We start from the raw sequence: 12,539 nt of genomic DNA on the forward strand, positions 1-12,539 counted from the left end.
CACCCGGCAGTTGTCGCTTTTTTTCCCCATTGTGACAAGATCAACTGGAAGAAACGCTCCATGCCGAGTGAACCTAACGGTCAGCTGTCCACCAAGTAAGTGATTTTGTTATAATGATCACGAGCAATGTGTTCATGACAACACAATAATAACAATAAATGGGATACACGGAGCCCCTATTCATGGAATAGTGTCACTACTAAGGTTATATTACATTAGCATGGCACTGTTACAGTTTGGCTAATGTTAGTCATAAATGTAATATCACATATAAATGTAACACTCTGCTCATCACCACAGCGCGTCTCGTGTGCTGCGCTAATCACTCCGCCCAAGTAGCCACTCCGCCCAAGTAACATTAGCTGTGCTCCTACGCCTAGTGAGAATATAGTTCCCAGTATTTATACGATTAAAAACGGTCTCTGTCTCATATAGCCTTGTTATTTTTACACGCTGTGACTATACAGATCACAACATGTAAATAGGAAAATGTTTGCATTATTTTGTCACTTATTGGGATTACTATGCTAACAGTATCCATTTACATCCAGTCTTTGTGCTAAGCTAGGCTAGGTGGGTGCCTCAAATAACACTTACAGAACGCACAGAAATGAAAAAGGTATGTATGGACTTATCTAACTCTGGGGGATACTGTGAATAAGCTAAAGTCCCAAAAAGTCAGAGTGTTCCTTTAAGCATTTTCAATAACATATTACCACAGTCATTAACTCATGACTGCCCACATACATGAGTTATCAGTTTTCAGTAACTTTGCAGTAGCAGCTGCTACTAGCCAATCCTAACAGATGTCATTTACAGCTTAAATCTTAAAGGTTTAGCAGCAAAAATGCTCAGCTTGAAAGGATGAAAAGTGATGATAGAAAATTGTCATAAAAACAAAATTACTGAATGTTTTAGTGAGAAATAAAACGACACACACCTGCTTGGTATGTCATTGCGTAAATGACACCTTGTTCGGAGATGGCCGAGATGTTCATGAGCGTGTGTCCACAGGGAGGCAGCTCGGGAGGGGGGTATGATTGTGTCTGCACTCTCTCTGGTGGTGGGTTGATTCGAGGGCTGGGTGTGGGTGGTGTCTGAGGAAGGCTTGTGATTCTCTGTGGCTCAGGAATCTTCTCACTCAACACACACTGCTCTGAGAAGACTGTTTCGGATATGGGAGCAGCCCTAGAAAAACGGTTTACTTACCATATTTTCCGGACTATAAGTCATAATATTTTTTCACAGTTTGGCTGGTTCTGCTACTTATAGTCAGGTGCGACTTATTTATCCAAATTAATTTGACATGAACCGAGAGAATTGAACCAAGAGAAAACATTACCGTCTCCAGCCGCGAGAGGGCACTCTATGCTGCTCAGTGCTCCTGTAGTCTACACTGAAGACATAGAGCGCCCTCTCGCGGCTGGAGACGGTAATGTTTTCTCTTGGTTCTTGGTTCTAAATAAATGCGACTTATAGTCCAGTGCGACTTGTATGTTTTTTTCCCTCGTCATGACGTATTTTGGTATGATGCGACTTATACTTAGGTGTGACTTATAGTCCAAAAAATACGGTAGTATACACCGAGATCAACATAAACAGTCATGTGAATAAGCAGCATACAGAGCAGAAACTTTTTTTCTTACTTTCTCTCCTTTAGAGCAAGTCCTTCACTGATGAGGAAATCGGCGAAACTGACGTTTTGACCAGCACGGTTTGAACAGAACAGAGACACCAGCACTGGCCTGGCGGATGGGTCCTGAGAGGAAAAATACACCAAGTTTTTTTTTTTTTTTTTGACACAGATAGGGATATGCCAGTATCTAATTTTCCTGTTGCAATTAATTGCTCATGCTTTTATCACGGTAAATGGTATTATCATGGTATTGCAATTTAGTTTTAAAAAGTGCTCAAAATATAGTATAATATGATATAATAGGTTAAATAACTTTTTTCTAACAAAAAATAAAGCAATTCAGAAATATATATAAAGTTAAATGTTTTGCACAGATTAAAGTGCAAAAGAACTATAAAGACCAATAAGTAAGAAGAACATCATAGCAAATACACAAATCTCAATGCCTATTTAAAATGATTTAAATAGGTTTTAGAAAGTAGTGCAGCTGGTTTATATATGGGGTTTCCAGGGTAAGGACTGCATTCTCTGCAGTTTAGTGCCATCTGCTGTCAGAGAGTGAATGTGCTTTCATTCAGCGCGTCTCTCATGTGTTCCTCCATGTGCTTCTCTTGCATGCTTGTTTACATCAGAGCACACACACAAGTCTTTCAAGCAGCATGCAGCGGTGATGTGCATTTTGACCAGTTGATTGGAATAGTTTTCATAAAATGCATTTCAAATTCTGAATAATTTGTAATCTATAATTATTTGCGGTATTTATAAGTGCCCACGATAACAATATCGTGCATATTTATAACCGTAATATATCGCATTACCGAATACGGGCACAAGTCTAGACACAGATAACTTTTCCATAGTTTTATAACTCCTTTACATTGATACAGTTTTTAGAATAGCAAACAATGTTCACAGATCATTTTCATATTTCTACTTGTGTTTTTGGATTTAAATTTTGGTTTCATGCTTGTTTTTTTTTTTTGGTGGGAATAGGGCTGGGCGATATGGAGCAAAAAATATATCTCGATATATTTTGCTATATCTCGATATGCGATATATATCTCGATATCTTTACAGGAAAAATAACCCCCCTAAAACTACTGCAAAAACAAATATGCCAAATATTACATGTTTAGGGCCCTATGAAACGTTTTATTTTTTTTCTTCACCATATGCTTTATTGTTACCTAATTCTGTGTTTTAGCATGTGTAATTATTTAAATGCATAAAAACAACTTAATTAGTTTAAAAAAATCTTAAAATAGCCTTATGTGAAATTTTTTCCCTTCAGAAATTCTGTGTATTTACATTTTTCTGGTTGTCAAATGAAGGCATAAAACATTTATTTAATTTATCTTTTAATTATTTAAAATTAAGCAAACTTTATTTTTTGGTAAACAAAGGGGATTTACTATTAAAAATAAAACATGGAAGAAATGTTGTGTGATTATCATTTTATCATTTTAATAATAGTAGTAGTGGGCTATGTACATTCTGCTGAACAATAGTAAAATATTTCTGCCAAATATTTTTATTTTGACGGGTTTACCTTTACAGTTCTGTGTATGTGATACTACAGTGTATGATGTGATATGAGCTAGTTTTACTCAAATCAAATGGTCAGATGCTCATGAAGTGACTCTCGGTTCAGTTCTGGAGATGTTCCTCATGTGTTCACATCTTTATCAGTGAGAGGAAAGACGCTGAAATCAGCGCGAGCATCACGCGCTTCTGTGTGTTTAATGAATGAAGACGCGCTTCTGCGCCATTCGTTAACACAGACACGCAGAACATGCAGGATTCATATTTAAATAGACTTTTCTGGGTTAATATTTGCAGATATTAGTCTATATTGCGATTTGATTTAAGTGCATGACCTACTTTTGATAATTCATTCAAAATTTAACCAATTCCGTGACATTCCGCGTTAAACTGTAAATACCGTTTTTATGACTGGATTCCGTCCGCGTTTTCTGCATCGCGGAAATCATTGGGCCCTACGTTAGACATATGCCTTCTGTTCGTCCTACGCCTTAAAACCAAAGTATCTCCATATAATGGAGCCAGTTGTCCTTTTGTTTTTAGACTTAGTTTTTTAGACTAGTTCTATACACGCGAAGGGAGTGGGGACAAAAGCAAGGAGGCGGGGGCGAGCGAGCGGGGGCGAGCACAGCACAGAGAAGGCAAAGAAGCAAAGTGGCGGAATCAGAATTAAATATAAACAACATATCGATATATACGATATGTCAAAATCCATATCGTGTTTAAAAAATATCTCGATATATTTTAAATATCGAGATATCGCCCACCCCTAGGTGGGAATTTGATCCCATACATTTGTTCTAACCTTTATGTTCATTACAGCCATGGCACCAGTCAAGTAGTGAGAGATGAAGTCACACGCCGTGGCTGTCCAAGTGGAGCGACCACCAGCTGGCCTGAGAGTTGGAGAAGAAGGTAAAGAAGAACAGGAGGGAAGAAAATGTATATGTAATTACAAATTTAAAAACAACTTCACATTGTGAAACACTAAAAGCATTAATACATTACAAATTTGACTGGGTAAGTCTTGTTTGAAGTTGTGGTAAAATAGTGGACTGTTTATATGTTAATCATAATAATAGAGATCATACACTTTTAGTACTCCCCTTGAACAAGGTTCTGCAAAGTGTATATAAACTGTGCATGCTCATCTGAGTGAGAAAATGAGTGCTCCATCAGATTGTTTACCTTACACCACTGAGGTTACATTCGAGTAAGAAGGATCCGATCAGATCAGGACTGAGTGGTCTGAGATTGTTTACATGAACTTTGACTTTATTGCCAAAGTCACAACGCAAAACCTATAAAGAAAACAACACTCAAATTAAATTAAAATCCCACTCTTTTCAGATTTATTCAACTATATCTACCTCTGCAACACCATTAGTGGACACACTGCACACTTTTCCTCTTTCCCAAACCCCGGTGTTGTTGGCAGCACAGAACATCTCTGCTTCCCAGAGCATCTCCTGTGGCTCTGACTTCGAGAAGAGACTCTTCAATGTGTCGTGGATTCTGCAAATATTGCATGCAAAATGGCAGCATTATGACTGAATACCAACCTCTTGAGCTAAATAGATGCGTCACTGAAAACAGGACTTTATTTGTTATTTTGAAAAGAGGTTTGATGTACAATAAGACTGTGCCGATAGACATGGGTATTGTGTATCGATGATAGTTAAAGATATCGCCTGTGGCTGATGCCTTTGACAAATTCAAGACAACGATTATTATAATATTAGGGCTTATTTGATCGATCATTTTTTTTTAGTGTTGTGCGATATAAACAATCACACATACAATTCCATTGAATTTCTAAATGCAATGGCCAATTCAGATTAGTCATCGCTGATACAAGAGTTTTGTTGTTCAGTGTGTGCTTGCTGACAGAATTCAGCTCGCTCACCAATTCTTTCAGCATAAACTACATAATTTCTATTAAACTGTCATCCTGTTAAATACGCATTCAGTCGTAATAAATATACTTTAGAACATCCATATGCTATTTTACTGCAAATATATAATGTGTAGTTAAGCCGCGTTTCCACTGCAAGAACTTTACCCAGGAACTAGGGACTTTGGGCTGGTACTCAGAGTGTTTCATGCAATCAGAATAATGCAATGAGCAAGTCTGCGTTTTTTAGACACTTAATAATATCACATCGGTTTGTGCTTTCAGAATCGCTGAATCTGCTGCGGTCGTTCCTTCACATCTGCAGCGGAGACCTGAACCAAGAATTTGGGAACCAGATAACACGGTAACCAGTTAAACCGTAACACCGGAGAGTGCCAGTATGTTTTCCTATTGTTTTTGTGATAGAATGCAACTTTCTCCATTCCCAGGAGCAGAAGCCGCCATTACGCGAGATGTAAACAGTGTGACGCGTCGATGCATTTTTGTAGTCGACGTAATCGATGACGTCGACACGTTGTTGCAGCACTAGTTCCTGGTTCCTGCAGTGGAAACACACCGAGTACCAGCCCAAAGTCCCTAGTTCTTGGGTAAAGTTCCAGCGGTGGCAACGCGGCTTATGACTGGAGCATATCGACCAACACTAATGTACAATTATGGACTGAGGAAATCGGCACCTCTTCAGCTGGTCGTCAAACTGCAGCAGCTGCACATAGATGTTTCCAGGAGAGGTGACAAGTGTCACACGAACTTCGATATCTTTGACGCATGTGGGCAGAATCAGATTGGGCTTCAGCTTTTCAGCAACAGGAGGAGGAGGAGGAGGAGGAGGAGGAGGAGGAGGAGGAGTCAGAACAACAGACAGAGGCTCCTCTTCAAATGGAGGGTCCCACACTGTCGTCTCCATGGGCTGGGCATCTTTAATCTGGCTCCTGATGAAGCAGGAGAAAATTAATATTGAATACAATGGATGGGTGGAAGATAGATAGATAAATAGAATGGTCTTTTTCATGACTTACTGTTTAATAGAAACAGCGAGACCATTTCTAACCAGTATATCTCCAATACTGTCTCCAGTGCAATCTTCACCAATCTCATACAGACACACAGGTACAGGTCTAGTGTCGGACACAAGCTCTAAATAAAAGTGAGAAATTCAAGCAAAGATGTACAGTATGCCACATTACTCTCCAAATTATTTAATGATGTCACATTGCACACATTATTATGGAAAATAGATTTTAAAAGCAGTGATATTTTTCATATGTCTTTGTGTTTCTGCTATAGGTCTTCATGGGTCCCGGAAAACTGTCGGAACATTGCCGGGTCTCCTTCTGTGTGAACGCAAACACATCATGGGATTGATTCCAGGATTGATCCCAGGTTGGGGACCTAGTAATATTGCCAGGTTCAGTCCCAGAACGAGCTCTTTGTGAACAAAAGCCAGAAGTAAAAGGTAGGGATTTTACCCTGTAGGTTTTTTTTTTTTCCCGGAAGTGCGCCCGCGTGCACAGACTACATTGTAACTGTTTGCTATGTCATTTGTGTGGAAGTATTTCGAAATCTGTGCGCAGGACACGGGCAGAGCTACACGTCTGAGGCACAGATAGCAGGAAGCAAACAGCCGACTGCACGAAATATGAGTCCCTTTCCAGCGCTCAATGAAGCTGCCTCAGTGTATCTGTACCTGTCCACACCCTTCGCAAGCGGAGACAGTGAAGGGATATTCAGCTCAACTTCTCACGTGTTGGATGAGAAACGAAACGGACTAAACTGTGACAAAACTGAAATGTTTTTTTTGTAAAGTAGAACTTGCATACACGTTTGAAAAGCCAGAAGTAAACGTCAGTTCTGTATAGGATGATTATTTTTATTTTTCCTTAAAATTACATAGACTTAATTTGATTTAAAAATCACCTGCTGTAGAACACTGAAATAAAAGTGTTTAATTGATCCAATCAAAAGATTTTAGGGTAATAATGGACATCTAAATTTTTTAACTTGAGAAAATAGTTATTTATTTTTCATTTGCTCAAGTAAAAAAAAACTTGAGAAAATCCTCTAGTTTATGCATATAAACTTACTTTTTGCGACAACAGTGATAAGTTTATGCTCCACAAGATCCTTGAATACAACACAGGCTTCATCACTCCATGTTTCCTGTGGACTGACCACATCATTCAGACTGCACCACATGGCCTAAAAACAAATGGATAGACAGACTTCTTTAAGTTTGTTATTTATCAGAGATATTGAGGTGCGTTTTTAGTACATGCTTTGACAGACTTGCCACAGTATCATAATTTTCACACCGATACAGTATCCACTTTCAAACTGGTTACATTAACTGGTGGTAGTATGTGGTGCTGTGGGGTAATTTTCTATGCACAATTACTGTGTACTGGCAAGTATTATTAAGATCAATGTGAAATTGATGTAGGAACAGTTGTCAAGTAGGTTTCATTCATATTGTTCTCCGTTTAAAGCAACATAAACTTGGTCAATCAATCTTACCATTTCTGGCAAAGCAAAGAACTCATCCTTTATCTGTCTCAGATCTTTCACAGAGAGAGTCTTTCTGTAGCCAAAGTCCACATACCGAACCTCAACCATCCTACCACCAGGGAAACCTGAAATATAAACACAGGCAATCCTTTTAACCTTTATAACACTGTATCAAAGTGACAATGGCTTTCTTTTATTGTATGTTTACATATCTGATATGTTGTACACACATGAACTCACCTATGACTTGAACCCTGCACCATTCGTGGTCATAGCCAGCGACGCAGGCCTGTGAGAGAGAAGGGCAGTAGATCTGGTACTCACTGTTTGCCTGGGGACGACTGTAACAGTCCTGGAGCTTTGAGTGCAACAGCAGGTACTCCATATTTTCAACCTGCACTCACCAAGGATGTGTAAATCTCATTTTCAGTTAATTATTTCATTTCATTTTGACATTATAATAAATGTGTTTTTGTTACTCACTAGTTGTACATAGAAGTCTGACGGTGTGTTCACATGAGAAACCATAGATTTGACCTCAGTATTGAGTGCAGGGCGAACTGATGGGTAGAAGAGCAGGGGTGCACTGCCAGGGGCGACTATAGGAGAGTAGAATCTGTACAGAAGTCATATTACAAACACTGTCAATGTTAACAAAATGTTAATTTTGTTTTATTCTGTTTTGTGTGATGGTTTACCAATAAGCTTTTTCAGGCATGTGAGCAGCTAGACTAGAGTACAAACAGAAGGAAAATCTGACCACGCCACCAGCACTTATTATTAAAAATATATATCTTAGCACATTAAAAGATACCTTATATTATAATAATACAAACTATTGTCCTGTAAAAAAATAAAAAGCAGCATTTCATGATAATCATGATAACAATATAGTATATATTAAAATAAGGTACTATAATATATTAAAGTATATAGAATTATTATTATTAAAGTACCTGATCTTTATTTTGAATACCCCCTTACACCATCCCTAGCGCTACCAAATCTGCTCCTGGTGCCACCATCTGTAGAACTGTGCTCTCAAATGTCAGTCCTGTGATGCACTTTATTTTTCAGGATATTTTGATAAATATAAAGTTTAATAAACAGCACTTATATTTATTTATACATCATCTGAAAGCTGAATAAATAAGTTATACATTGGTGTATGGTTTGTTATGATAGGACAATATTTGGCCGAGATACAACTATTTGAAAATCTGGAATCTGAGGGTGCAAAAAAAATCTAAATATTGAAAAAATCGTCTTTAAATTTGTCCAAATGAAGTTATTTGCAATGCATATTACTAATCAAAATGTAAGTTTTGATATATTTACAGAAGGAAATTTATGAAATATCTTTATGGAACATGATCTTTACTTACTATCCTAATGATTTTTTGCGAGGAAGAAAAAGCAATAACTACAATGTATTTTTGGCTATAGCTACAAATATACCCCAGCGACTAAAGACACACAGGTTTAATACATTTTTTTCCCTTTTTTTTGGTGGAAGCAGTTATGCCCTCTGTGAATAAAATCAGTAAATCTTAGTCCAACGCGATAGCATTAAATAACATTTTCGGGAGATGTTATTTAAAATTCGACCCAAATCGACCCGAACACAAACCTGATTGTTTTAAAGGAAAATAGCACTTTTAGATAAAAAAAAAAAAGAAAAAAGCAATGATAGATGGAGGTTGGAAAACAAAGTTCTTTATGAACTGCAGTATTGTATGTAATAAAGATTTAAATCGAAAAGAAAAGATGAAATGTGATGAAATAAGAAATGTAGTTTGAAATATTTTGCTGTTTGCATTTTGTTGTGCTGTTTGTAAACTACTGTGCAAAAATTGCACAAGTGTGAAAACAAAAATGCACTTCATGATCAAACATTTAGTTGAGATAAATACATATTTTTGAAAGATTAAAAAAAAAAAAAAAAAGCACTCCCCTCCACCCCTCTCTCAAGAACCTCCTATAAAAGGGACATTTACACATTTTCACACGCCCTGAATTAATGTCTAAAAATCCTGACTGGAGTATTACTATGAATAATTCTACATGATAAAAGGCTTTAAAAAGATCGGTATCAGTGATCATATCAGCAGATACTGCTTTAAAAGTAAAGGTGCTGTAAGGATAATTACATACCTGGCCTGCCCCATGAACACCAGGTGCTCTCGCAGAGACACCATTGGTGTTTTCTTCAGATCCACTAACAGTGCGTCTCCTTCCTCCCCAAACACCTGCATCTCCACAGCCTCAGATCCCAGCAGGCTCTTCATCTCGTCAACTGCCTCTGAACTCCACCCTCTCAGCTGATAAAAAAACCACAAACGCGTCTTGCTAGTTATAGATTGTACCTAGTGATGCTAAAATTCTTTATATTCTATAATAACATCTATCTATATTTACAAAACTAGATCAAAAAGACAAATTACTTTTGCAACCCTAGATGGCAGCTACATGCCTGAATATTTATTTTAAATAAATACAGAACTTTTAAAATGTATTTTGGTGCACTCAGCTGCAACACTTATACAGTAAATACAGAGTAAATCTCCACAACTTATACCAAGTCTGCAGGAATAATATCTTTAAGGGAGCATTTGATGGCCAGAGGAGCCCAGCCATTCATTTGAGCCAGAGCTGAAGCATCAGGTCTCCGCAGACACTCATTCAAGATGCTTAAATCTCCATCACTGGAGATGCACAAAGAGAAAACATGCATACAGTGAATGAGTGAATTTGCAGTCAGATAAAAAGAGCAGATTCACGTGAGATACATGAGCATGGAAAAAATTATGCACATAAATAAGAAATAAAGAGATCATTTCTGCCTTTTAAGTGTTTACATATGAATACACTATTTATCTCTCACCTTGGAATCGAAATGCCCTTGGAGAAGCCGAAGTCCTGGAAGTAGACACACAGACGGGAGACTTCTGTTGCAAGGCATTTGTTCACACTCTGGAAACACTCTTTTTGAAAGAGCTCAGTCACTGTTACTCTACACCACATATCCTCCTTCCAATAGATAAAGAGCATATCGCCTATGCACAACAAGATACAAACAATCAGACAGCTGCATCTCAAAGTTTATCTTTTAATCTTCTTTAAAAAAAAGCATTGCCTCTAGGTTTACTTCGGCTGACTTATTTCCATGATGTGCTCAGGAGTTTAAAGGGGTCATATGATGTTAAAGGGGTAATATAATGCGATTTCATGGTTTCCCTTCTCTTTGGAGTGTTACAAGCGTTTCCTGATCCTGGGAGAGAAGAATACAATGATGGCTGTTCTGACTCACAGTCTGGAAGTATGTTTTCATATTTAAAGAATTTGCCACTGATGATTCAAATGTGAGTATTGAGCAGTGTAAAGAGCTGTTTTTTTTGTCATTTCTCCTATCACAAATGCAGACATGGTTTTATGTTTACGCAGTGTGATGCAATGCAATGTGTAAAATTATAGTACAAGTCATTATAATCAGTAATTATGTCCCCACTGGATGCAACAAATGCCTCGTTTATAATAGGTTTATTCTGTTTTGTCTCGTCGCTAGGGATGGGTACCGAAACCCGGGCTAAATTATGAAAAACCGTAGTATCAGTAAGATCTGGTATTGGTTCTGCTTTCAGTACTGGAGGAAAAAAAATAATGTACTATGTATTTTAGCTTAATAATGTCGTGCACATTTAATCTCGCCAAACATTTCTAATGTGCGATCATATTAAGACGTTTGTCCATGAGATCTGCGTGAAATCATGCACGCCGCCGAGGCTGTCTGTCAGTCACACACACACACACCACAACGAGTGCACGCACATGCATTAACTGTACGTAAACTCCTGCTTAATAATCAAGAGTGACGATGGCGAAGAGATTTGCTAAATGTTATAGTGCACATTTTATCTCACCAAACATTTCTAATTTGCGATATTATTAAGTGGTTTGTCTGTGAAATCTGCAAGAACTCGCATGCGCACTGCGGAGGCTGTCTGTCAGTCACACACACATACACACACAACAAGAGGGAGCGCGGTACACGCATAACCGTACGAAAACTCCCGCTAATTACAAAGAGTGACGATGGCGGAGAGAGCAAAACGTTCCAAAGTGTGGTTATACTTCACTAGAGTTAATGGTGACAACCCTCGTTGTCATAAGTGCAAAACAATTTTTGCATGTAAGGGCGGAAACACAAGCAATCTGTCAAAACATCTTTCAAAAGTGCATAATGTGTATCGACTGCCTAGCTAGCTCGTCTCTGGTTGTTGCCCCATCTACGTCAGGTATATATGCTAAAATCATGTTGAATCAACGTTTTTCACGTCATTTAAAATAAATGTAAAATCTCCTTGGTTTGCTAACCTTACGTAGAAATTCTGTTGATTTCTTTTGGAAAAAATGAGAATTAATTTTTTTTTTTAAGCTGCAGCTACTATGAACCAACCAACTCCTCCTAACACCTCTGGTCCAAGACAAGCCCATTATTAATTTTACATAAAAAAATAAAGAAATGTTAATTCTGTTCTCAACTTGTTCTTAATAAAAACACACACACAACACAAAGTATCGATAAGAATACCGTTAAAGTACCGGACCGTTAAGCAGTATCGGTAAGAGTAGTAATACCGTTAAAACCTTAACGATACCCATCCCTACTCGTCGCACTGAAACACGGCATCACAGTGTAAAGGTGCAGAACTTTCCATCACTCACTTGAGGTATTCAGCCAAGCACAATGCCCTGGATAGTTGGCCAAACAGAGCACACCCTACTTTTTTAGGCCAATGAGGTTTGTAAAACAACGTGGTTCACAAAGGCAGGGCATAGAGGAGAAACAATAATGTACAGCAGTGTTCAGCAACAGTTGGCTCCCGCAGCCAGATTATTTTGATTGCGGCTGGTTCTGAAATAGATTTGTCATGCAACAGTTAT

The 12,539-nt window shown here is 38.0% G+C and overlaps 1 protein-coding gene across 2 annotated transcripts in view; it reads right to left on the reverse strand.

Annotated features, from left to right (window-relative positions):
- The window catches only part of LOC127964485 (RING finger protein 17), a 33,173-nt gene that overhangs the window by 6,054 nt on the left and 14,580 nt on the right, over nucleotides 1–12,539 (reverse strand). For both annotated transcript variants that reach the window (XM_052564706.1, XM_052564705.1), the window contains exons 13-26: nucleotides 10,480–10,651; nucleotides 10,174–10,300; nucleotides 9,750–9,916; nucleotides 8,079–8,211; nucleotides 7,836–7,989; nucleotides 7,605–7,720; nucleotides 7,175–7,289; nucleotides 6,110–6,227; nucleotides 5,768–6,022; nucleotides 4,549–4,693; nucleotides 4,367–4,479; nucleotides 3,984–4,074; nucleotides 1,647–1,759; nucleotides 941–1,188 (exon numbers count right to left, since the gene is read on the reverse strand). In XM_052564706.1, coding sequence (XP_052420666.1) covers nucleotides 941–1,188; nucleotides 1,647–1,759; nucleotides 3,984–4,074; nucleotides 4,367–4,479; nucleotides 4,549–4,693; nucleotides 5,768–6,022; nucleotides 6,110–6,227; nucleotides 7,175–7,289; nucleotides 7,605–7,720; nucleotides 7,836–7,989; nucleotides 8,079–8,211; nucleotides 9,750–9,916; nucleotides 10,174–10,300; nucleotides 10,480–10,651 — 2,067 coding nt within the window. The remainder of the gene's footprint in view (nucleotides 1–940; nucleotides 1,189–1,646; nucleotides 1,760–3,983; nucleotides 4,075–4,366; nucleotides 4,480–4,548; nucleotides 4,694–5,767; nucleotides 6,023–6,109; nucleotides 6,228–7,174; nucleotides 7,290–7,604; nucleotides 7,721–7,835; nucleotides 7,990–8,078; nucleotides 8,212–9,749; nucleotides 9,917–10,173; nucleotides 10,301–10,479; nucleotides 10,652–12,539) is intronic.

This window comes from Carassius gibelio, chromosome B9 (assembly GCF_023724105.1).
Source record: "Carassius gibelio isolate Cgi1373 ecotype wild population from Czech Republic chromosome B9, carGib1.2-hapl.c, whole genome shotgun sequence".
NCBI classification, from domain to species: domain Eukaryota; kingdom Metazoa; phylum Chordata; class Actinopteri; order Cypriniformes; family Cyprinidae; genus Carassius; species Carassius gibelio.